The 25,261-nt window shown below is 33.1% G+C and overlaps 1 protein-coding gene across 1 annotated transcript; it reads right to left on the bottom strand.

Annotated features, from left to right (window-relative positions):
- Positions 1–7,065: 7,065 nt before the first annotated feature.
- LOTGIDRAFT_153818 (hypothetical protein) lies at positions 7,066–22,580 on the bottom strand (the record flags this gene model as incomplete). The annotated part of the gene is made up of 4 exons (XM_009059826.1): positions 7,066–7,802; positions 14,977–15,055; positions 21,403–21,498; positions 22,518–22,580. The coding sequence occupies 4 exons, from the start codon at positions 22,578–22,580 to the stop codon at positions 7,066–7,068; spliced, it is 975 nt and encodes a 324-aa protein (XP_009058074.1).
- Between the last annotated feature and the right edge of the window lie 2,681 nt (positions 22,581–25,261).

Raw genomic sequence — 25,261 nt, 5'->3', positions numbered from 1 at the left:
TTTTTTCTTGGTATTTTACAGACAATCGCATTAGTAGGCTTTCTAGTTGGTTTGTGTTCTGGTTTTGAAATGCTGCCCGTGCTTGCAGATGTTTTAATGTTTTACGAGCTCTTCTATGACACCAGACCACAAGTCATTGATTGGTGCTATCTCTGGTCATAATTTTGTTATTTTTAGAAAAAGAGGAACACGTGCGTGTTGAAGCAGGTGAAATGCCACGCTTGTCATTACAACAAACTCTTTGTGCGTCAGCTGATCCGATTCCGAATAGATTGTCCATTAGGTTGTCCGATGTCATTACCCCGTTTGAAAGGATAAGGCATGGATTTCAAGATCATTGAGGAAAAAATAGTTATACCATATTTGTTTACTTTGGTAACTAAATGACATGGAGGATATGACGTAATCGATTCAAGTGTCGACTATCCTTCTTTCTAATTAATATTCTAAGTGATGAGTGGCACTTACGCTCCATTTGTTCTATCTGAATGTGGTAATACTACCATTAACGTAATATTTCTGCTCCAATGACGATCTGCTTCTAATCTGAACTGACGACTGATCAACCTGCGGATTACTCTCGTCGGAATTATTTGTTTATTTTTTCGGAATGTGATTGACCACTAGTGATCAGATGTCCGAACTGACCAGCTGTCTATTATTATGTTGTATTGACCATTATGTCCTTGGTAAAAAGAACAGCCAGTGACTAACAACTGTGATGAAACGTTAACAAAATGGCTCGTGTAAGTTTGAATGCACGACTGACAATGAATATGTTTCAAAATCAAATTGACATTGACAGTTGTTTAATGTAACGACTTGACATCCACAAATGATGTGTCCAATCCTACCCAGCAAGTAAAATGAACCCATCGATATATATTAGGGACATTTTTTCTACTAAAAGATGCACCCCTCGTCTGAAAACCTTTCATCGGGTTTTGCTTGTAAAATAGTTTACTTCAAACAGGGAAATATTCTTTCATGGATTCTTGAAACCAGACCATTAATAAATTTCATGACTAAGATTTCGGGAGTAAGAAATATTATTATCAAACGCAACTGCAATAATGTCGTAAACACGAACATGTGATAGTAATTCTCTTCTTCCATAATGAGAAATGTCAGATATCAAGGTCATAATTATTTATAAACAATCAGGAAATAGTAAGATGAGTCAACCCCCTTCCGTCATGCATGTCACCAACACACCCTGCATACTCAAAATGTTTCCATACGGTTACCCTTCATAAAATCAACAATATCTGAGTTATCCCATTACACTAATATAAACAGATTATTCCGAACCACGTGCTTAATTGTCATGTCACGTGTCATATTCACCCATCACCCCTGTTTTGCCCTCTTCAAACCCAGCCATTGGTATTCATTTTCTACATTTAAAATGCAAATCCAACAAGTGAACAAACACTTCTCTCCATAAAAACTGACAAGATCACATTAAATGATGACGTAATTCAAATGTGTGCACATGATTTAAGAAGGAACACCATAAAATGTGGACACCATATGTTCTTTAGGTTACTCAGATTAAGTTTATGTCAATATTAAGACATCGTTTACTTTTCGTGGGAGCTTTGTCTGCTGACAAATGAAATTGTATTAAGTCTTCCTATATATTCGAAACATACTTATGACCCTTATGAAACAGCCATTGATAACGGCTTAAGAGACCTTGACCAAACCTCTTGGCTAAAATTTTTCCCCAATTACCCATACCTTTTTAAAGCTAAATCGGTTGGAATAATGGGGAAAGATGATCTATTTCAAACGTCGAGCAATATTGGAACCCACCACCAACATTTGTTCGAAGTAAATAATACATCAATATTTTAACGCTGCAGCCGAACATTTCTCCAGAAAACTGAAATTCATTCTGAAAGTGTTTATATCGACTATAGTTAGTTAACGCCTAACCCGGATTTTAAGTGGAAAAGAAGGAAAGTGACTCGTTTACTGAGTCTGAAAGTTTGGCTTATCCATGCAGATTTCTAAAATATATGGGTGTGATGCATTTATATGGGATGGTAGCCTGATAAATCCGGACCGTCCTGTTCCTCGGACATGATATATGGATGGGCCAGAGAGTTTTTGAGAATTTTTACTATGCCAAATCGGCTTTTGTATCCTGTCAAGTTTATCATAACGACATTACTGTGCTGCAACATGGTAGCACAATAAAATCGAGGGGTCGATGAAACTTACGGAGTTGTCTGAAGAACGCTCTACTTTTTTATTCGTGGAATTTGGGACGTAGATCAGGTTACAGATAATGGTTTGAGCGTGATCACAAAAAATGGCTGCTCCAGGAATTAAGAATAAAAAGATTGGTAGACTAAAAACACATTATTATCATAAAAAACATTCTTTAAAAATGTTCCAAACCATACCTAAAGAACACCCTACAGGCAATTGGACACCATGCGGTCAATAAATATTGGTCAGGTTGAATGTCGTGATTTACATGGAAAGAAATTTCCATTGGTGACATGAAACAATCTGTTTGTTGTATCAATGACTAAAGGGAAATAACCGCAAATTAAATTCAACGGGATTCAGATTAAATTAAAACGCCGCTATTTTTTTGACGAAAACTCCCGTAGAAAACACATATCAAAACATTGATTCGCCTCAAAAATATTTTACGACGTATACATGTAAGACTCGAATTGAGCCCATTTCTTGTCCTGGAGCTTTCTACGTGAAAACTAATGAGATTTAATCAGATTTTGGTATCTGCAAAGGTTATAGAGGCGGGAGGATAATTGTGAAAGAAAGCATCGCCTTTCAGAAGATTTTTTTTTTCTTTTCTTTTGGCAGCTTTCTACATCGATTGGCTCAATTGCTATCCTCCGCGGTCGTCATATACTTTAAAACGTCTTTGACCAGGTACTATAGCAGTTTCCTACGACATGAACCAAATTTGATTACGCATTTCATTTATAGGGGTCGAAGTTGCAGTAGTTTCAAGATTTGTCAATGGAAGGGAGATAACTGTATTTAACGACTCGGTCATGTGTTATTTTCATCGGACTGTAGTATTCATTTGCATTCTCTTTTCATGTTAAAACATAAAATTCAACCCTCTACACCTTTTCAAGAAAAGCTCGTAGAAAACTTTACAATATGTCACATGAAAGCCTGACTAAACTTGTTGTCATTTCATCACCCAGAATGCCATCTTAATGTTAGTGGGAAATCTTTTATTTTACAAAGCATTAATTTGATTGGTTGGACATGTGGCTTGATTATTTTTAGTGTTTAGACCCGGAATTTCATTGCAGGTTATTTAGATATCAGACAACATAGGTCGAATAACAATAGTATGGCCAGTGGTTAGATAGTCTCCTGCTGGAACTTATGCACAATCTCAAAGCACACGTTATAAACAGAATGAAAGGTGCTAATAGACTACGAACGATGTCCGGTGCGTGATTATCGCTTCAGTAGAAAATAAAGGACGTGAATTGTGTCCACATCGTGTCCGAACCAGTAGCTCGTGAATTCGCTTCGAAAGACGGTATTTCGTAAGAATATTTGATTTGTGCTTTGATATTATACTGGTTGAATTTCTAGGCCATCGGCCTTTAAATGTATAATTACGTGTACATCAGACTACTATATTTTTTTATTTTCTCCATGGTGACCACGCGTTTAATTGGAATCTATACAACACATTTAAGCTTAGCGTAATTAGCAATGACTTACAAGACACAATGATATATTGACAGAAAAAAATCGGCCAGCAACAAATTTCGAACCAAAGACAGCAGTTTACGCTACAGCATGTACATGGTTATAAATTTGTCAAAACAATTGTCGGATAAAGTTACTGTGTTTTTTAACTAGATGGTTTGGACAAGTGAATTGAATGTCTTCTATTATGGATAATCAAAATGATTTGGAAGAACAATATATTTATCTAATTATTGCTTTAGTTATAATACTGATTTTTGTTAGCTTATTTCTCAACATTCTGCAAGTATTTGTCATGCATCGAATTAGCAAACAAATACATGTTGTGGATATGCCAGTATATAATTTGTGTATTGTTACCATTTATTATACCACCGTTGTTCCACCAACCATGGTTTTTGGTTTGATAGAAGGTTACTTTGATTTTAAATCACCAGCCCGTTGCAGTATTACTCACTACGTTACCATTTCAAGTTCTATTAATCTCATGTTTGGACATCTTTTAATATCCATTGAAAGATTCATAGCGGTAGTATTTCCCGTCTTACATCGAATCAGATTGAATAAAAGAACCATGTTATATTCATGTATTGCCACTTGGTTCGTAGGATTTAGTTTAATGGCGGTCGTGATGTCAATTTCGGAATCGGGAACACTAAATGAATATGAAATTACATCAACTAAAAATACATCGCAGCGTAACAATAGCTGTGCAGAAGAACGGTCTAACACAGGACATACCATCAACAACACACTATACTTAAACAATAATACACATTGTAACCGCTCCAGCAATTGCGTCTACAAAGACATGCCTAAATATTTTGGAGCTGTTACCATTTTTATTGCGGGAGTGATATCAATGACACTGTTTCAGAAAATAAGATTGGTTCATAAACGAATTACACCAAACCAGCATGGAAGTCAGGTGAATCGTACAAACTTTATGATGTTGATTTTTAATATTTCGACAATCATGTGGGTCCTCTTTGGACTCTACATTTTAATAACCAATATTTTTATTCCGAATCATGGTCTGTACATCAAAGTGTTGGTAGTGAATTTTGTAACTTTAAGTCTAATGACGAACTTTGTGGTGCATTTGAAGAAATCAGCACGATTCCGAGAGGAAATAAAGCTTTTAAGTCGAAAATATTTCCCATTTGTACGACACAAAGATCGTAAAATTGCACCAAGTTCATCTGTTCCTGCTACCAACATAATGTTTACGTCGAGCTGCAGCACTATTAATTTTCGGTAGTTTCTTACAGAAAGAATACGGTTGATCACGTTGGCTGTGTCTTATTTTTTGTAATATAAACATGCAGTGTGGCTTTTAACAATTTGTTTGTACTTTACTGTATACAGCACCATGTTTATATTTTACTGTGAACAGCTACCATGTTTGTACAAAACAATTACTACTTTTGTACTGTACTGTAAATAATTACTACTTTTGTACTTTACTGTAAACAGCTACCGTGATTGAACTTGACCATGTTTGTACTTTCGTGTGAACAGTTACGATGATTATACATGACCGTGAACAATTACTATGTTTGTACTTTGATTGTAAACAATTGCTATGTTTGTACTTTGATTGTAAACAATTGCTATGTTTGAACTTAACTATTACAGTTGCTATGGTTATTCTTTACCATAAACAATTACTGTGTCTGTACTTTACTGTTTACAGTTACCATGTTTGTATTTACTGTTAACAGCTACCATGTTTGTATTCTACTGTTAACATATACCTTTTTATGTTTTTATCATGTAAAGTGTGGCATGTTTTCATGTTAGACTGTTGTATGGTTGTGTTGATCTGTTATCAGTGGGTTTTTCTTTATAATTGGACAGATTATTGAAGAAAACAATAAACAATAAAATTAGAATTCACACATTTGCGTTTTAGTACAAGGGTATACAGTGTGGTTGTAGGTTTAATATTATGTCGATCTAATTTTGATTTTAGAATTTATAACGAAGGCACAAACTGGAGTTCTATTAATAATTTTACAATATCTGATGGGAGATACTAATTTTTACATGAGGAAGTAGCCTATATCAAATATAAGAGTGTTAGTATTTCGTAATAAAAGTGGTATTAGGTGTCTAGAGGAGTAAGCATCATACTCTGCCTAGCGCCACACCCTTCATATGCCCCGCATATAATCAAACATGATAAAAAAAAATAAAAACGTACAAACAAAATTCATGGGACGCAACTCATGGAAACATGTATAATAAAATTAAATAGCTGAAGGGAAGGAACTGATCACAAATGTCATATCTTGTTCTTGGTCTGTTTAAAAATGAAAACTAATAAATGTAGGAGTGTTAATATCAACTCATTGTGAACAAATATATCCCTATTAGTATGTCGAAAGTGGACAAAATTACTTATATTGAATCTATAGGTCTGTCACGTAACTAGACATAACTGGGAATTTACTAAAGACCACCCTGTCCTTCTATAGGTGTGTCCATCACAACATGGATCCTTGAAAGATCGCGTAGAAATTCATGACAGAGATGAAGCCATAACAGCACGTCGCTCTTCTAAAAAAAGAAGTAAGTAAGCCACAGAAAAGGAACAAGTAGCTTGACACATAAGAAGCCTTAGCCTACTCAACATCTGTGATATTGATTCTTTTTTTCTATCGAAGTGAACACTGTAGGCTTACCTTCCAAGGAGAAGTAAAAAATGCAAACTTTATTTAGTATATTAAATATATCTTTAAAATATAACAATATATAAAAAATAAATAACATTATGATATTCACTGTAAATATATCTAATCATCTAAAAGCATAGTAGTTCTCTTTAGCTTCACCGCGGTTATTTTATTATTAACATTGATTAAAATTGAGAATAAGAGCCCTCTGTCCCCTATTTTTTAAAGCATCATAGACCGAAACATCCGCCTGTATTCCAGCCTCCGATGACCAATTTGAAAGTTGTCGGCTTGTGTATATATCTTGATCAGCAATCAGCAATGGTTAGGCAGCTGCCCTGGAAAAATTAGCTCAATATGGAGAAAAAACGTAACGAGCAAACTAATCCATACCATTGAAATTCTGAAAATGAATCAAGGAATTGTAGTCTCGGTTACAGCATTATAGGCCTACAACTTCAAGAGTTGCGTAATAAAGACGTCTGAACTTATCTGATAGAGATAGGTAAATGTATTGGTCTGGAACAACATACCCTTTTAAATGTTGTGACCTTTTAAACATAAAAAAGAAATATGAAGTACATGTTGGGATGTCTGTTCCATATCTGATCTATGATAAAATTCTATTCGTAAACATAATTTTAAAACATTGAAAATAAAAGTAGTTTCACCACGGTCGCCAAACTGGCTCCAAGGTAGGGCAGTTCAAGTTATTATTAGGAACGTTGACTCCATTGAAAACTGGTACACTCACTTCAGATTTCGGTACAACAGGTACAACCGTTGTTAGAGGTAACGACGTTGGGTTAGAGGCATCCAGTAGATTATACGAAGGTATATTGGGGACGTTTGATGGCGCACTATATGGTATTAGAATGTTTTGGATAGGAAACGACGTATTTGAGGCGCGAGAAACGACAGGAATGACTTGTTGATTTGTGTTTAAACTATTTACAGTATCACTCGGCTGGTTATTCATTAAAATTAAAATATCACCACCACACACCAGTCTTATTGAATTAGCCACGTTATTTGCTGCCGAGGAGCTTGATTCAGGAATCGCAGCAGATTGTGTGCCTGTTTCAACTTTTATGTCCTTTGGTCCGCTTTGGGGTACTGAATGTTCTGATAATGATGCTGATGGCGGTCGAGTGTCCATGGATTCCGATTCGCTTTCACTTATGTCATCGTGTAGTCGAGAATGTGTTGTTGAAACCATTTCATCGTCTAATTGGTCTTCCATTTTCGGTGTCAATAAGCGTTCATTCAGCTTATTTCTACAATGTTTAGTTATTTTTTGTTTGATTTCTGGGTTAAATCCATTTGATTTGTCAAGAAATTGAACGAGTTCCTCCATACACTTCTCATATCCTGCTGAATAGTTGGAATCGGACAGCTTACAATCTGAAAGTATAAAGAAAAGGTAACATGATCTAAACAGGTTTATTGGTTTTCAATTTTTTGTGCCAGACCATTGGTGAGGTCAGACATAATTTTTAAGATAATGTTCTATTTTTTAGTTACATAGAACAAACAAGGTAGCCAAAGATGAGGTATATAGATCGGAAAACAACAGGCATCTGCTTACATCTATTAAGAGAAATCCTCTTTCTCCCTCCCTTTTGGGGTGTTTACAAGCCTATTTTTTGACTTGATAAAATGTAGTGGTCTACTTTCAGTTTGACTTATTCAAGATTATTCATATTGGCAAGTTTTCAACGAGATTGGTTGTATTTCAAGATTTAACATGGCAAATGAATTACCGGGGTGGGTCCATCAAGGGTCTATCTCTAAATACAGAAAAAACTGTGTTGTCTGCCTTAATAAGGTTGGGTTTTTGGGCTAATATTCGTTTCTTACTAAATTAAATTAATAAAATAGAAAATTTCAGGATCGCCACAGTATATTGACTTCGCCCATATCCATAAATATTATATAAGAATTAATATTTCCTGTAAACATTTAATCATCTTGTGACCGACCATGTTTGTTGTTTACGTTCCCAATATGACGTAGAACTACTGGCTAATTTAGAAATGTGTTTCATTTAATCAATTTACGTGGTTAATTGCAGGTTTACGGAATCAGACTCCCGCTAATTGTATTTTGTTGTACAATGTTATAACTGAGATACACAGTGTTCTACTGTATTCATGTAAGATTAACACCCGTATTACACATTAACATCTGAAAGCAGATATTTGTTCATTATATTTCCATCCTCAGTTATATCAGTGGTTTTATCTATTTAGCTTATAGTTTATCGGTTCATGAATTCTATTGTCAGCTTAGACTGTGATTGCTTTTAATTAATTTACATTCATTTCTGATAATTTCCTGTTATGCGCCTTTGTCTTTCGATCCACATTGCCATTGATGCAATCTGATTTAATCCAGATCTTGATGTTTCGTTTCTTGTTTTTTTTTTCCTTTAGATTGCCATACTTGATCTAATAAAATTCTTTTTGATATCATGGTTAGTCGTCATAAGTAATATGCTTACCAATCAAAATCAATAACACTGGTTAAGTGTTAAAATGTATTCAAGAATTCCAAAAATGTCAAAAATATTCTTTCACAGAGCATTTGATTGGTTTAATGCTATATTCAACATGAGATACCTAATAATTTCGTCAGATCTTCGTGGAAATGAAAAACACGAAACGACACCTTCAGATATGCATTTTCATGAGATTGTCGCTGATGGTTCACACCAACTGATGCCAGCAGCATTTTACAAAACTACAGATTTTCAACCTGAAAACCCGTAATGAGATAAGCCTATTTATGAATGTTGTGTTCATTTGTCAATATTGTAAACCGGAAAGTTTGAATGACAGATCACGTCAGATGTAATGAAAAGAAATTTTAATTAATAAAGACTTTATTAATCAAGGGAAAATAGGTTGAAAAACTTATTTCTTTTCAATATGACTGAAGTTTAACTTGTAATTGGTATATAGAGACAAACAATACAAATATGATACCATTGTCTTTCCATGGACAGTAGTATAGGTTTTATAAAATCTGAAATAAGACTTTCTTTAAAGCACTCGAGATTAGAAGTCCTATTTTAGTTATGTCTAGTTATTTATTTAGTTCATGTTCGACACTCAACTATTGTTATAAAGTTACTTTATATACCCACAGGATTAACATCGAGATTCGGGTAACTTTATATCGGATTAGTAATAATAGCCTGGATTAGTGATAATCCCTCAATAGTATTCATCACTATTCAATGTCTGATATAGGACTCGACGTTTTAAAGATTCAAAAGTATACAAGTCACGTCAGTTAGATATATATTTGACACTTTCCTTGCTAATACATAGATTGTTCCATACGGATCACTTTCACTTGTAAAACCACTAATGACCAGTCTGGAGTTATTATCTTCATTTATTTATTTAAGAGACAAAAAGACCCAGATTTTGTCCTTTTACAACACATACACACAGACACCCAAAAATCAAATATGCCATAATCAAGGCTTTTCGAAGTCTTTCAAAATCTGCGAAAAAAATTTCTTATCCAGCAACAACCCATTGCAACATTAAATTTTGACATAGCTGTCCTTCTCTATAATTCCAATACGCCAACAGTTTATCTATAAAATACACTATATAACAGTTCCATACAACCATATAATAGTTCGTAAACTTTGTATGAAAGTAACATCAGAACAATACAAACATTGTAATTGTCAAAGTACAAACCAGTCTAATTTAAATGCGATCAACCGTTTTTTTAAATGAGCTTTCATTTATAGACACTTGTTTGGGCGCAAACGAACGTTCGTCAAATTAACCTTTTGATCTAACCTGGTAAACACCGCCTCACAAAATGCCAGTGCTTGAGAGGGTGAGAATTTCGTTGGTTAATGAGACGCTATCGTGTTAGGTTGTTTTGACGAACGTTCAAGAGGGCTGTCGTTAGACCCTATTTTTATACGCCCACGTGAAATGTGGGGCGTATATTGCCGTCACCCGTGTCCGTCCATCGGTCCGCCCGTCCACAATTGCTTGTTAACACTCTACACGTCACAATTCTTTAAGGATTTTGACGAAACATGCTGAAATTGTTTATTATCACCCAAGGATGAACCCTATTGAAAATCAATAAAATCGAAAAATATTTATTATGAATTATTGCCTTTGTTCTTTAAAACGCGTTCGATTTTTAGCTCGTTAACATTCTACAAGTCACAATTCCTTACGGATTTTGACGAAACTTGCTGAAATTGTTTATTATCACCCAAGGATGAATCCTATTGAAAATCAATAAAATCGAAAAATATTTAATATGAATTATTGCCCTTGTTCTTTAAAACGCGTTCGATTTTTAGCTCGTTAACACTCTACAAGTCACAATTCTTTACTGATTTTGACAAAACTTGCTGAAATTGTTTATTATCACCCAAGGATGAACCCTATAGAAAATCAATGTAAACACTCTAGAAGGCCCAATTCTTGACAGATTTTGATGAAACTTGGTAATATTATTCGGTATCGCCCCAAAAAGTTCAAAAGTATGTCTGAAGGTTGAATGTTTCATACTGGTAATTGTTACTGTACTGCCAAATATTTTTATTTAAAATTAAAGCTGCCAGTGGGCGTATATTACCTTGCCTGGCAAGCTATCTTAAGTGGTTATATTAAAAATCAAAGCTAATAAATAAAAGTACAAACATGGTAACTGTTAACAGTAAAGTATAAACATGGTAACAGTAAAGTATTAACATGGTAGCTGTTAACAGTAAAGTAACAAGATCGTAGCTGTTAACGGTAAAGTATTAACATGGTAGCTTTTAACAGTAAAGTACAAACATGGTAACTGTTATCAATAAAGTAACAATATGGTAACTGTTAACAATAAAGTACAAACATGGTAACTGTTATCAATAGAATAACAACATGGTAACTGTTAACAATAAAGTACAAACATGGTAACTGTTAACAGTAAAAGTGTTTCGCTGTTACGGCTTGGACATTTTGTCATATTGTCTAAACGTCAAATAAATAATAAAAGTGTTATTTTCATCTGTGTTATAATCATTAATTAAGTCTAGAAGATATTAAAATTGATGTACATGACGTCCCTTTGTAAATAGTATGTTGTAATTTACAGTTAGATTTCAATTTATAATGTCTAAATTTGTATATCTCAACAGGTGTTGTTGCAAAATTATTAATAGAACCTCAATTTAATGCTTTCGTGGTAACTTTTAAAATCAAACTTCGTCATACAATTAATAACCTAATTTTCAACCTACAGCCGCACTGCATGAGGTTCAATTAGCTAAGTTATAATGTCAAAAAAATAAGACACAAAGAACTTGATCAAGCGCAGTCTTTCTGTTTGCTATTGCTAGGTTCTCACTATCACGATCCGCCTTACGATTGAAATCGTGGTCTTAATAGTGGCGGTGTCTTGAGGTCAGTCAAAATCCAAGAAACAGCACGGCCGTGATCTGTCGATTTCTAGTCGTAGCTCAAATCGTGATCACCCATGAATCATGTCCAGAAAGCTCACTTGTAATTGGCGAACGCATAGATTCGTCTGTGATCGTATCTGAACGAAATATCAGATCGTAACACCTCAAATTTACAAATCGTGAACAGATTTCATACGATAGCAACAAATCGTGTCAAAACGTATGAGTAACTTTAAGGATTTAAGAGAATTTCCACGAAGAACTACCAATTGTCGATCATGGCGTTTGAAAGGCATCGCACAAGAGTGGGAACCAACCATAGAAACTAATGATGGTAAATAGTGTCGGAATTCGACGTTGAGGTTATCTTAGTGGTAGGTTCAGATGAACTGGGTGCAATTTTACGATCTCTTTGTCGTACAAATGAGAAATATTTTCGACTCATAGCTTTGATTTCTTCTCGAAATCGTGCCGATTTCTTTAAATGTACAACGAAGTTCGTCATTAGACTTAAAATTACAAAATACACTACTAACATTTTGATGTAAAGACCTGGATTCGGGATTAATATATTGGTTATTAAAATGTAGAGTCCAAAAAGAACCCACATGATTGTCGAAACATTAAAAATCAACATCATAAAGTTTGTACGATTCACCTGACTTCCATGCTGGTTTGGTGTAATTCGTTTATGAACCAATCTTATTTTCTGAAACAGTGTCATTGATATCACTCCCGCAATAAAAATGGTAATAGCTCCAAAATATTTCGGCATATCGTTGAATACGCAATTGCTGGAGCGGTTACAATGTGTATTATTGTTTAAGTATAGTGTGTTGTTGATGGTATGTCCTGTGTTAGACTGTTCTTCCGCACAGCTATTGTTACGCTGCGATGTTTTTTTATTCGATGTAAATTCAGATTCATTTTGTGTAACAGTTTCTGAAATTGACATCACGACCGCCATGAAACCAAATCCTACGAACCAAGTGGCAATACATGAATATAACATGGTTCTTTTATTCAATCTGATTCGATGTAAGACGGGAAATACTACCGCTATGAATCTTTCAATGGATATTAAAAGATGTCCAAACATGAGATCAATAGAACTTGATATAATAATGTAAAGAATTATGCTGCAACGGGCTGGCGATTTAAAATCAAAGTAACCTTCTATCAAACCAAAAACCATGGTTGGTGGAACAACGGTGGTATAATAAATGGTAACAATACACAAATTATATACTGGCATATCCACAACATGTATCTGTTTGCTAATTCTAAGCATGACAAATACTTGCAGAATGTTGAGAAATAAGCTAACAAAAATCAGTATTATAACTAAAGCAATAATTAGATAAATGTATTGTTCTTCCAAATCATTTTGATTATCCATAATAGAAGACATTCAATTCACTTTGCACAGAAATACTATTGTGATGAGAAGGTCAATCAACTTGCAACTTTTAAGGAAAGTTTTAAAGTTGATAAACTGTTGTTTTATTCTAGTTTTGTTGCTGTCCGATTCCTCTCTCTGTCTAAGTATTATTGTGTTCTGGAAGTCATGATTGACCAAGATTAATGGATTGGTACAGATTCCGACAATAAGCGGACCACCGAAAGAATATAAAAGCAGTAAAAATACACTTCAATATAAATTTCGCGGCAGATTGTCTCTAACAGTAAAAAGTCAGAACATAGTTATAGTTATTCTTAGGAGTTCCTTACATATACACGAGCTACGAGTTTGACCATATGGACACGATTCTTCCTGAAATTTATACTATATCGATAATCTCGCACCGAACACTGTGCTTCTGCTAATAACTAGAAAGTTTCTAACGCCTCGTCATACTAGAATAGAAATCATCAACTAATTCGACCAATCATGTCTGCAGCTATTCATATTTAAATGCTGACACAAAAGTCGATAAGATTAGAAATTATTGAGAAATATGATATCCAAATAGCCAGTAATTCCGCAAATACAATTTCATATCTGAATGATAATTTAATGCAAATATTAAAGTATAAACAGATAATAATGTTCAACCTAAAACTTCAAGAAATTGGAAGACAATGGTTTTCAACCTGTTTTTGCATCTGAGTTTAAGAAATATGAAGTAGAAAATGCTGCAAATAATTCACTGAGTAGTCACATACAATGTTAGCCGAGGGCGAGGCCGTTTATAGTGTTGTCATATGAGATGTTGTATATATTGGAGTTCGATCATTTTTTCAATAGCCATGGATGCAAACCTACGCTCTAGGAGTATGATATAATAGATAGACTAATAAAATAGACTCGAAAAAGGAGCTAAATCTCTTCAACGATCCTTGCGGCAAATTTCAACTGGTTAACGCTCAATTGTTTTGGTGTCCAGATTGGAGTGGAGTTCTGGCAGTTGGGTCAAAGTATGAAAAGTAACCATTTAAAAATTATGTTGATTGCACAATTAATTTTATGTCACTTTGATTCCCTGTTGCCCAAGGCCTTTCTCTGTGGAGAGTGAAAATTGTTATTTCACTAGGTCACAATAAATTAAGATAATGGTACAAACAAAAGAGGCAGTCGAGCATTTAACAGTTAAATTGCAACAATAATTACAACACAAAATAGTGTGAAACGCACAAAACGTGTCAACATTGAAATACAAAAATTATTAAATTTAACTAACTAAGTTAATTTCTAACTATGGACATTAGTTGAAATGATTACTATTCCTTTAGTATAGCATTTTATAATTTGAACATAGTTCTAATTATCTACTCATTAATTTCATCCATCAAGGACCAAGGATGTCTATTTCTGTCTTTTGGTGATTCTACGGAACTAACAAAAACAACAATTCTTGTCAAAATTCATATTTTTGGGTATAATACCACAATTCGGGATAATTATGTTGGTCTTTGATAAAAAGAATTACCATGGGTATCTTATCAATTTATTTATATAGTTTAAGTCTAGTTAAATTAAATAAGAGCTATTGATTTCTGCAAATCCTTCAACAAAAATATAGCATTGGCTTAAATAAATTATACTTGTACGGTTAAAATGAAGTCCAGATGAACCTAACATGTCGAGAGTTTATAGCGTGTTATCTACAGTGACACAAGAACAATATATGTCAAACTTACTAGGATTATTGATTTTCTTCAAATATTCAACTGTCATTTCCAGTATATCGGCTTTCTCTAATTTACCAGTTCTCGCCATCTGAAACAATCAATTGAGACAATGAAATATCAAGCACTTCACTTATCTGGTAATACAAAACTGGGATTACGAATGCTAAACGCCGGTAAAAGCAATGTAGACCATCCATCCATCCCTTTGGCCACGAGTCCAGACAATGGGTCATTTTACAAACACGATCTTCATCTCTTTCAAAATAAAAACTATATTATCTCTCTGTGATATTTTCTGTATGGGATCTGTTGGTGCCAATGTGTTTTCCAATAAGAATGTGTATATGCGTCTATATATCTCTTTATTGCATGTTGTTGGATTTTGATTTTGTATTTTGATTCTGTGATATATTAGTTCAGCATTTGGTTAAGGGATTATAGGCCAACAAATAAACAGAAGTGGATTTTCCGAAAGGGATGCCGTGCTGCGTAACCTCATCGTAAAGTGGCATCAATACAAGTGGTGAACTTTTTTTTAATAATGAAAATATTTTGTTATTGTTTGAAAGAAAGAATATATTTATATTAAAATGAGGTGATATATATTTATTAACGTGATCCCAGTTTCAAATGTGTTTCAAAGTAATTACACATTTTTCAAAGAAGACTGATATTAGAATTCTAAATCACTTCTATTTTCTATTTTATAAATCTTTATATCTGATCTTGTTATAATCCCGTACAAATCCCGCTCCCCAGAATTGACTATTAACCTCTTGATATATTCCTTATATCAAAGCAAACTTCAACTCACAACGCTGATAACGTCAAATGTCTTCAAGATAGTAAATAACATTTATAAGACTAGAGCATATTTACTCGGGGATTAGTTGTCGTGGTATGCACACCTGGAAACGTCGTGGTCGACGTGCGGAATGTTCAAACCGCCATTTCTCTTTACAAACTCATTTCTAGCGAATTAACTTCAGAATTTACACGTGTCAATTTGTAGTATGTCACGCGCAGAACGTCTAGAATCGTCATACGTGAGCGTCTATTAAAGTTCAAAGTTTATAATGAAATAAACAGTAATTGTGATTACAGAAGAGACATGGCATTTACAGAACTTGTATTATTTAGTAGAACATTAGTTTAAATCATTTACAGAACTTGTCAGTATATAGCAGGACATTAGTTCAAATCATTTACAGAACTTGTCAGTATTTAGTAGAACATTAGTTCAAATCATTTACAGAACTTGTCAGTATATAGCAGGACATTAGTTCAAATCATTTACAGAACTTGTAATTATTTAGTAGAACATTAGTTCAAATCATTTACAGAACTTGTAATTATTTAGTAGAACATTAGTTCAAATCATTTACAGAACTTGTCAGTATATAGCAGGACATTAGTTCAAATCATTTACAGAACTTGTAATTATTTAGTAGAACAGTTCAAATCATTTACAGAACTTGTCAGTATTTAGTAGAATATTAGTTCAAATCATTTACAGAACTTGTAATTATTTAGTAGAACATTAGTTCAAATCATTTACAGAACTTGTAATTATTTAGTAGAACATTAGTTCAAATCATTTACAGAACTTTTCAGCATTTAGTAGAAGATTAGTTCAAATCATTTACAGAACTTGTCTGCATTTAGTAGAACATTAGTTCAAATGATTTACAGAACTTGTCAGTATTTAGAAGGACATTAGTTCAAATCATTTACAGAACTTGTCTGCATTTAGCAGGACATTAGTTCAAATCATTTACTGAACTTGTCAGTATATAGAAGGACATTAGTTCAAATCATTTACAGAACTTGTCAGTATATAGCAGGACATTAGTTCAAATCATTTACTGAACTTATCAGTATATAGAAGGAGATTAGTTCAAATCATTTATAGAACTTATCAGTATATAGCAGGACATTAGTTCAAATCATTTACTGAACTTATCAGTATATAGCAGGACATTAGTTCAAATCATTTACTGAACTTATCAGTATATAGCAGGAGATTAGTTCAAATCATTTATAGAACTTATCAGTATATAATAGGGCATTAGTTCAAATCATTTACTGAACTTATCAGTATATAGCAGGAGATTAGTTCAAATCATTTACAGAACTTGTAATTATTTAGTAGAACAGTTCAAATCATTTATAGAACTTATCAGCATTTAGTAGAAAATTAGTTCAAATCATTAACAGAACTTGTCTGCATTTAGTAAAACATTAGTTCAAATCATTTACAGAACTTGTCTGCATTTAGTAGAACATTAGTTCAAATCATTTACAGAACTTGTCTGCATTTAGTAAAACATTAGTTCAAATCATTTACAGAACTTGTCTGCATTTAGTAAAACATTAATTCAAATCATTTACAGAACGTGTCTGCATTTGGTAGAACATTAGTTCAAATCATTTACAGAACTTGTCTGCATTTAGTAAAACATTAATTCAAATCATTTACAGAACGTGTCTGCATTTAGTAGAGCATTAGTTCAAATCATTTACAGAACTTGTCTGCATTTAGTAGAGCATTAGTTCAAATCATTTACAGAACTTGTCAGTATTTAGTAGAAGATTAGTTCAAATCATTTACAGAACTTGTAATTATTTAGTAGAACATTAGTTCAAATCATTTACTGAACCTATCTTCATTTAAATGATTACATTTCTTCTCGTATTGCATTTTGCAGAACCTCGACTAGGTAAAAGCTATCTTTAATTCCATAACTATTCCCTTCCCGAGACGTTTTTTGTTGAAAATTTAAAATAAAACAATATACTGTTTTATTGATTCAGGACATTGAGTTTAAATCGAGTTTCTGTTCTACAACTAAAAACATCCTAAGATTACAAACTGCTTATGATTGCAGACAGTTCTTTTTTTAATAATTGTTCTTTCTTCATCAAGATGATAAGCTGCAGAACGTGCATTATCATAGCCGTAGGGTTATATAATAATTACTATATATATAATATAGAGCCAGTAAAGGTTATTTCTGTCTTATTATTTTCAAAAATAATACACATTATCTGTTAACAAAAGATTTCCCTTGAAAATATTGAATACAGTACACATTTTCTCGATAGAAAATCTAACAGACATCAATTAGTATTGTTCAAAACAGTTTTTCTATCATTCTATTGTTATTTTGTGCAATTTAAATGAATCTACCGTATTCAGACAGAACTGTAAAGATGAATGATACATTTCCTTAAAACTTTACGTCTTACGCCAATTCCCTCACATAAAATTTCAACGAAAATGTCCCAAATTTTGTATGAAGTATGCCCTCTGTATTTCCAAGTGATAATTTCTGAGAATAACAGTAGTACTTTTAAGCTGATATAGCAATTCTCATAAAAATAATAGGCAAATCAATTTATTGAGGAATGATCGAAGACAGTAGAAGCATGCCAAGAACTAACTACGTCTCTGCTACCCCCTGAGCAAAAACTATCCATCTGAAGAGATCTGTTTAAAATGAAAACTAATAAACGTGATGGTGTTAATACCAGCTCATTGTGAACAAATATATCACTATTAGTATGTATTTACTATAAATTAGGACCATTGTTTAAAAATTAACGGATCGATTGCTCTTAATAACAAGAACGGTTGACATGTCGTACATCGAAAATCTCTCGAAAATGGACAAAATTACTTACATTGAATCTATAGGTCTCTCACGTCTACCACATTTCAATAGAATTAAATTATATCAGTGGAAATTGACATCTCTGTTTCTTTTCATTTAGATAATTTAACCTACTTGGATGATGTGTCATTTTTAACGAGATATTTTCCTAAAAGTAAGATATCGATTATATTCTTCGTCATATTTCTGAATAGATTTCTGCTCTATGAGATCAGCATCGTTCACAAACCTATTAGCCAACCAAGTCCATGTCCATTCTACAAAAGGTTAAAACTTTATTGAAGCGCTTGGTCAAGAAAATTGGATGATTAGATTCCAGGGGAGCTATGCTATAGCCGTTAATTTAACAACAACCTGAGTAGAGATTTAAATGATGGTTAAACCTCACACTGTGATTTAAAAACTCAAACGATAACCGTTAGGGCTGTTATAATAATTTAAGTTGATACTGTTTAACACAACCGATAAAACTTTGACAACATTCTTCTTATTAAAGATGGGAGGACAGCTTCTCTCCACAGGTGTGATTCAAATAGTGTCGCCCCTTTTATCTCTAAGCATATCAATTTATATTACATATACCTAGGTACCCTTTTAGTTACCCTTTTAAAGAGGGTACATAAAGTTATGTCATAGTTTTTTTGTTCTTCGTGGAGGAGTGTGAGTTAAATAAATTTGCGTTACGTCTTGATGCGGCGACCTACTGAGACTGTTACAGATCCTTACGACATTTACTATACGTATATACTACAACCCCTTCGTAATGTCAGTCCTACCCCTCTATTTATAATAGGTTTCTTTTTTGATATCTTACAAGAACAATGATGTAAGAAATAATTGAGGTTTTTATTTGGTTGGTCAAAACTTAAATTGGTTATCACTCTTCACACGTGTTCTAATTCTATGTAATTTACCATTATTTTATTCATTTTGCCAAGATAAGATGTGTCTTTAAAAGTAATTTTGAATATATGTTTTCTATTGCCCGGGTTATTACTGATAACGTCACCTTTCAAATAATAACTGCTTTTCATAATAAAAATTCTTTGATTTTACCTTACATATGTAAAATAAACCACACAGGGTAATCTTAAATCATAAGCCTTGATTAGGGATTAGCCAGTAATCAATATTCAAACATACAAAAAAATTATACCATAGTCCGTATGCGAAATGGTCTTTTCATGATATTTGTTAATATTTATCAAATACAATATTTCCAGTTTGCAAATTTGTTGTACTCAAATTATCTGGTCGACATATGGCCAAGTCTTTTATAATAATATGCAATGGAAAATTGCTACCACCTTTAATTGTTATGAGTTTTCAGACACGAAAAACGCCCTAAATTATACAAAGGAAATGTTGTTCATTTTTTCTGATTTATCTTATTGTCAACGGTTTGTCATATAAACTTCACAAAACTATTTATTTCAGCTAGAAAATGAGAGTATATAGTCATTATTATTATCAGTAATTCATTTCGTAAGTTAGATAAATTAAAACTTAGAATTGAAATAAGATTCATTATTTTTTTTATATATTTCAGATATTATTATTTCTTGTTAGCGAAATTTACTACGACAGAAAGAGGAATTGAATATTTCCGTCGGAGAAAGTCCGGTAATGAGCAAAATTGCGTAGTTTGTTTATACTTAAGGCCTCACAACAAAATTAATTGAAAGTCCCCTTTTGACATCTAAGCTGACAGACCTCATCAGCATTTCCATAAAGATTTATTTAATTTATGAAATCGCTCGGTTCATCCTTTTATGCTTTGATCATAATCATTTAATAACAAAAGCTATTGGATGAAGCAAACAAAGTGAAATATAAATAGTGCATTTGACGAATGGAAAATGTAGTGTAATTAAATCTATTATACATGCTATTGTGTTTAAACACATTTAAATCTCGAACTCTGAAAGCAAGACACTAATTCTTTAAAGGAATATGTCAGGAATCAGCCCGTATGAAGATTTGAATAAATTTGAGCTTTCAGCAAGAGAAAACCGTAAAATAAATGAGGAGCGCAATTTTTCTGTTTCAGAATCACAGGTGTTCGAATTTGGAAAGCCGAAAAAAATCCTCTTAAGAAAAGAAGTACTTCAAGGTATACTTTTCAGAGTAAACATTCGTTGAATTGGGCAGTTTTTCTCATCATAGGCCCCAAAAAAGACAAAATAAAACGAGTTATCCTTGAATATATTATACTGTAGAAAAGAATACCACATTGTCCATTTGAGAGTTTGTATACCGTTAAGATTTCCGCTGCAAAGTAGTTGCACTTTTTTCAAAAATAAATAGTTTTTATGAATGAAACATTTCATCTGTTCACATGAAAGACTAATTTAAGTACACATTAAGATACTAGGCATCGAGACATGTACTTGCGTCTCATTGCTGAGACCAATTGCAACTAAACGTGCAATTACATGTATGTATTACAAACTTAACTTCTAACTCAATAAAATACGGACAACAGGAAAAAATCCTACCCATGTTATTAGCAAATCTAATTTTCTGCTAACATGTAAGCGCAACGGGTGGTGAGTGAACGATTTTTAGCGTTTGTGGATAGCTATGGACAACTGACTAAAATAGGGGCATCCTCTTTATGCCAACATTCCTGTGGGAGAATTCAGCCCCCTCCTATGTTTCTTGAGTACGAATTTGAGTACTCTTACGTTCATATGTAATTTCATATATTATGTCATTATAAATTAGGTTTTGTCAGACATATGTGTTAAAGAGAACTTACCTCACTACTTGTGGCTTTCAGAACCAAATTCTTCAACTGCATCAAACATTCATTAATCCGTGCACGACGTCGTTTTTCTATCAAAGGCTTGTTGCCCTGTAAAAATAACCATTTCGGTTAAATTGATATATCAGTGAAAGGCCAAAATTTTGAAGTTTTCATGAACGTTTTAGACATAGCTACCAATTTGTGCCAAACCCGATATTTTTTTTAATAACCCTTGGATTTCTGTAGTCCGTAATGGTCGTGATTTTGAATCTCAGTTGGTCATTTCCACTTATATTTATCATCCAAGATCAACATTGTACCATCTTGTCATGTCTGATGCACGAGACTGACGTTTACACATATGAAATGAATTTGATATAATCTGGAAATCGGATGAATGATTGCCTGTTAAACCTTTTCAAGCATAGTCACAAATCTTGAAATATGAAGATGCCCGAAGTTGATAAATAAGGTTCATGAATAAATAATATCTACTGTGAATGGATTATCTTTAAAGTAGAAACTCTCATTTTTGATTTATCGAGATAACTCCTTACAAAATTAATGACACATCTAATTCTGTTAAATTCCCTTTCCTATTGTGAATTACATATAAATTCTGTCAGTTGACAATGTAATATTTATTATATAAGGGACTATGATGTTATCAGTCATGACACTACATGAGTTTCATAATTCTCACTATTGTATCAAGCGCCATAACACTACACCGTATTGAAATGACAGATTCTATCTGAATAATCTTCTAAGTTTATTACTTTATTATTTTACTGAAGAAGGAAATCCAAAGTTATAATGTTATTTTTCTACTTTTAAACTATGTTGTATTGAATTATCTCATTAGAATCATAATTATTCATAATAAATTTGAATTTCCCAAATGAATAAATATAAAATTTGACGATATTGTCCCCAAGAAATAATTATTGGTATGATATCCTTCTTGAAAATCAATGATAATATAAGAATAAAATTGATTCAGCAAGGTTACCCACTTTAGCATTAACCTTTTCTTTATAGAGTAAATCAAGTTGTGATTTAACATTGTGACTTCCTTAATTTCCCTTTTTTTCTTCTAAAATATTACACTTTAAAAATCAACATACCCTTTTGGTTCCATTTGGCGATTGTTTCTTCATATTGTTCACGGTGTCACTATTAGTAGACATTTTTTGACGTTTGACACGAGCGCAGATGAAGTCTTTCTCCAATTATTCACGAACGTATAGTGTTGAGCCGTGTCGGGGCACGCGAATCAACCGTTCACCTATTTACCTTTCCATTGGGATCGGTCGGCCACGAGCTCACGTCACATACCTTTACAATACACCAATTAAATGTCCAACAGGAAGATCACGTGATTTGTACTGGACGTGTGGGTCTTATAAGACGTTACCGTTATTTTAAGACACGCGAGCTAATGGCTTTTGCAAATTGAAAAGCCATAATAAAATAGCCATCAGACATTGGTCGTGTATCCATAATGTGAAAGGATTAACAGATTTTAGTTAGATTAAATATTAAGAAGCGTAATATTAAACAACTTTCACTGAAACGTTGGAGAGCATTGACCTCTTCCCTAATATCATTAACAAATACTGTGGAACGTACGGGCATTCACCTGTACATATTTTGTCATAATACTGTTCACTCTCACTAAAAATGTCAACAATTTACACACAAAAAATTGAATTGTAAAAATCAATGATCCTCGAATGACCTCTTTTGTTTTCTTGCTTGATTATATTTCCCATTTTTGTGTGCATATTTAATTGAAAAATCCACAAAATAAATGAAATGGAACCATAAGCATTATACACGAATCAAAAATCATAATTATTTCACATGAATTGTTCTGATCATGCAAAAAGAAAAGAAAAGGGCATCTGAGAGGCGTATTTATGTATCTGTTTGAAAGACTTGTCATTGGTATGATCAAAAGGTTGCGGATTTGTTCAAAATGTTAGTCTAGTAATTGGAAGATGTTGTTTTGTGTAAAAATACTTGACTCAGTACTATTTGATACGTGGTCGTTCAATACCAACATTGTGACTATACGACAACCAATTAATATATGAAAGGAGACGCTTTAATCCAGACAGTATTTATCTACCCAATCTCATTTAATTTCAGTCCGACGACTTGGGGTTTTGGCAAGACACTCAGGGACGTCTTATGTTCAAATTTCGGTATAAACATTTTAAGCCTCTTGAAAAAACTAACACAACTCAAGCTGATAGATATTTCAACTTTCTTGGTCCATTTTTTTAGAGTAAAAGGTAAATTGTTTAAAATCGAACCTGTAACCAACTTTGATCAACTTGAATGTACCATGCACTTTAAGAGGGACCTTTTTCTGCATGACAAGAGGTCAAGAGCATTATTTTCAAACGCTTGTGCAAGCTTAAGATCATTAATTTTTCAGAACAAAAATGTGTTGACAAGGCTTAAACTAACTTGCAATGTGTTGTTTTTGACTGGAAGTACATTATGTCTTTTAATATAACACGAAGTAGTCAAAGGACACATGTCTCAGTTTCTGCCCAACATGCTGACCATCAGAAGAATGTCCCTAAGACTAATGATATATAAAGAATGTCGGACAGACGGGTTGTCACATGTTTGTCCATATCATTGTGGCATCTCCAATCCTTTTGTTCCTAGTGAAATGTTAACCCTTTCACTCCGAGGGCAAGTATGTAATATAAATATCTATGTTTTGGACAGATGCCAATAGACAAATAAAACTGGCACGTGTGTTAAGATTGATTAATCTCTTAAGAATGTAAATCCTTTTAATATTTTCTTCCTTTTCACCTGTTTTGATTTATGTGAAAAACTTAATTAAATTTAGTCAATGTTTAATTAATTTCCCCGTTAGGTGTCACCCTATCATAAGAAGAACGTTTTAAGTCACCACGGAGATGCTGCAAAAACTTCGTTTGGCTAGCTTTTCAAGTAATGTAATTCATTTTTCAAAGCTTTCTGTCATATCCCATATATCCAAATTTTCAATTACATACCATTTTGTTAGGATCTATTGAAAGTCCGGGTACATTCGGTATTTCGATATTTCAATTCATACAAAAATGATTGTGGTCAGACAGTAAACAGTCGTGTTCATTTCGATTTATTTTAAATATTTGTATATCAAAAGAGCCCAGTTATTATACTTGTCAAGCATCGTCTTTACATTGCATGTATGTATAAATCTCTGGTCTAGGTGCTAATTCTTTACCACTATATGCATATACAATTATATAGCTTATCACGCTCATCAACGTTCCCCTTTAAATCCTTTATCAGCTTTCTCGTGTATGGATTATAATTGTAAAGGATGCTACACTTTAATCTTAAATACAAACCATAGGTCGCGACATAAACGTCTTCAATTGAGCCTTAGATGTAAATTCGCGTATAATTTGCATATTTTGATTGTTGTTTTTCGGCTTATCTGATAAAGAATGTAGTTAATATGTATGAAACCGTTAGTTATATCGAAGGATAGAAACATGGGGTATCTTCATTTTATATGAGTTAATGCATAGACGATACAGGGATCAAAGAGTTGACCAACAATGGTGTATTGTTTATATGAACTCGAAAACAGTGTTCTGCTTCACTTGTCTGAATATTGCAATTATTATTAAACACATGCTTCGTTGATCGCATCGGTCATCTATGTAGATAAACCATAATTTTATTGTTTCACGTGTTTATATCTCCCAGCTTTGAGACCCGACACCAATAAGCAACATGCCTACTTAAATGAGTTTTTCTCCAACTTGGACTGAAAGGTAATTATAGACATATATATGCACAGCTTTATGGAACAACAATCACTGGTTAA

This window comes from Lottia gigantea (genome assembly GCF_000327385.1).
Source record: "Lottia gigantea unplaced genomic scaffold LOTGIsca_4, whole genome shotgun sequence".
In the NCBI taxonomy this organism is placed as follows: domain Eukaryota; kingdom Metazoa; phylum Mollusca; class Gastropoda; family Lottiidae; genus Lottia; species Lottia gigantea.
Note: the sequence above shows the minus strand (reverse complement) of the source record. Positions and strands in the feature narration are given on the sequence as shown.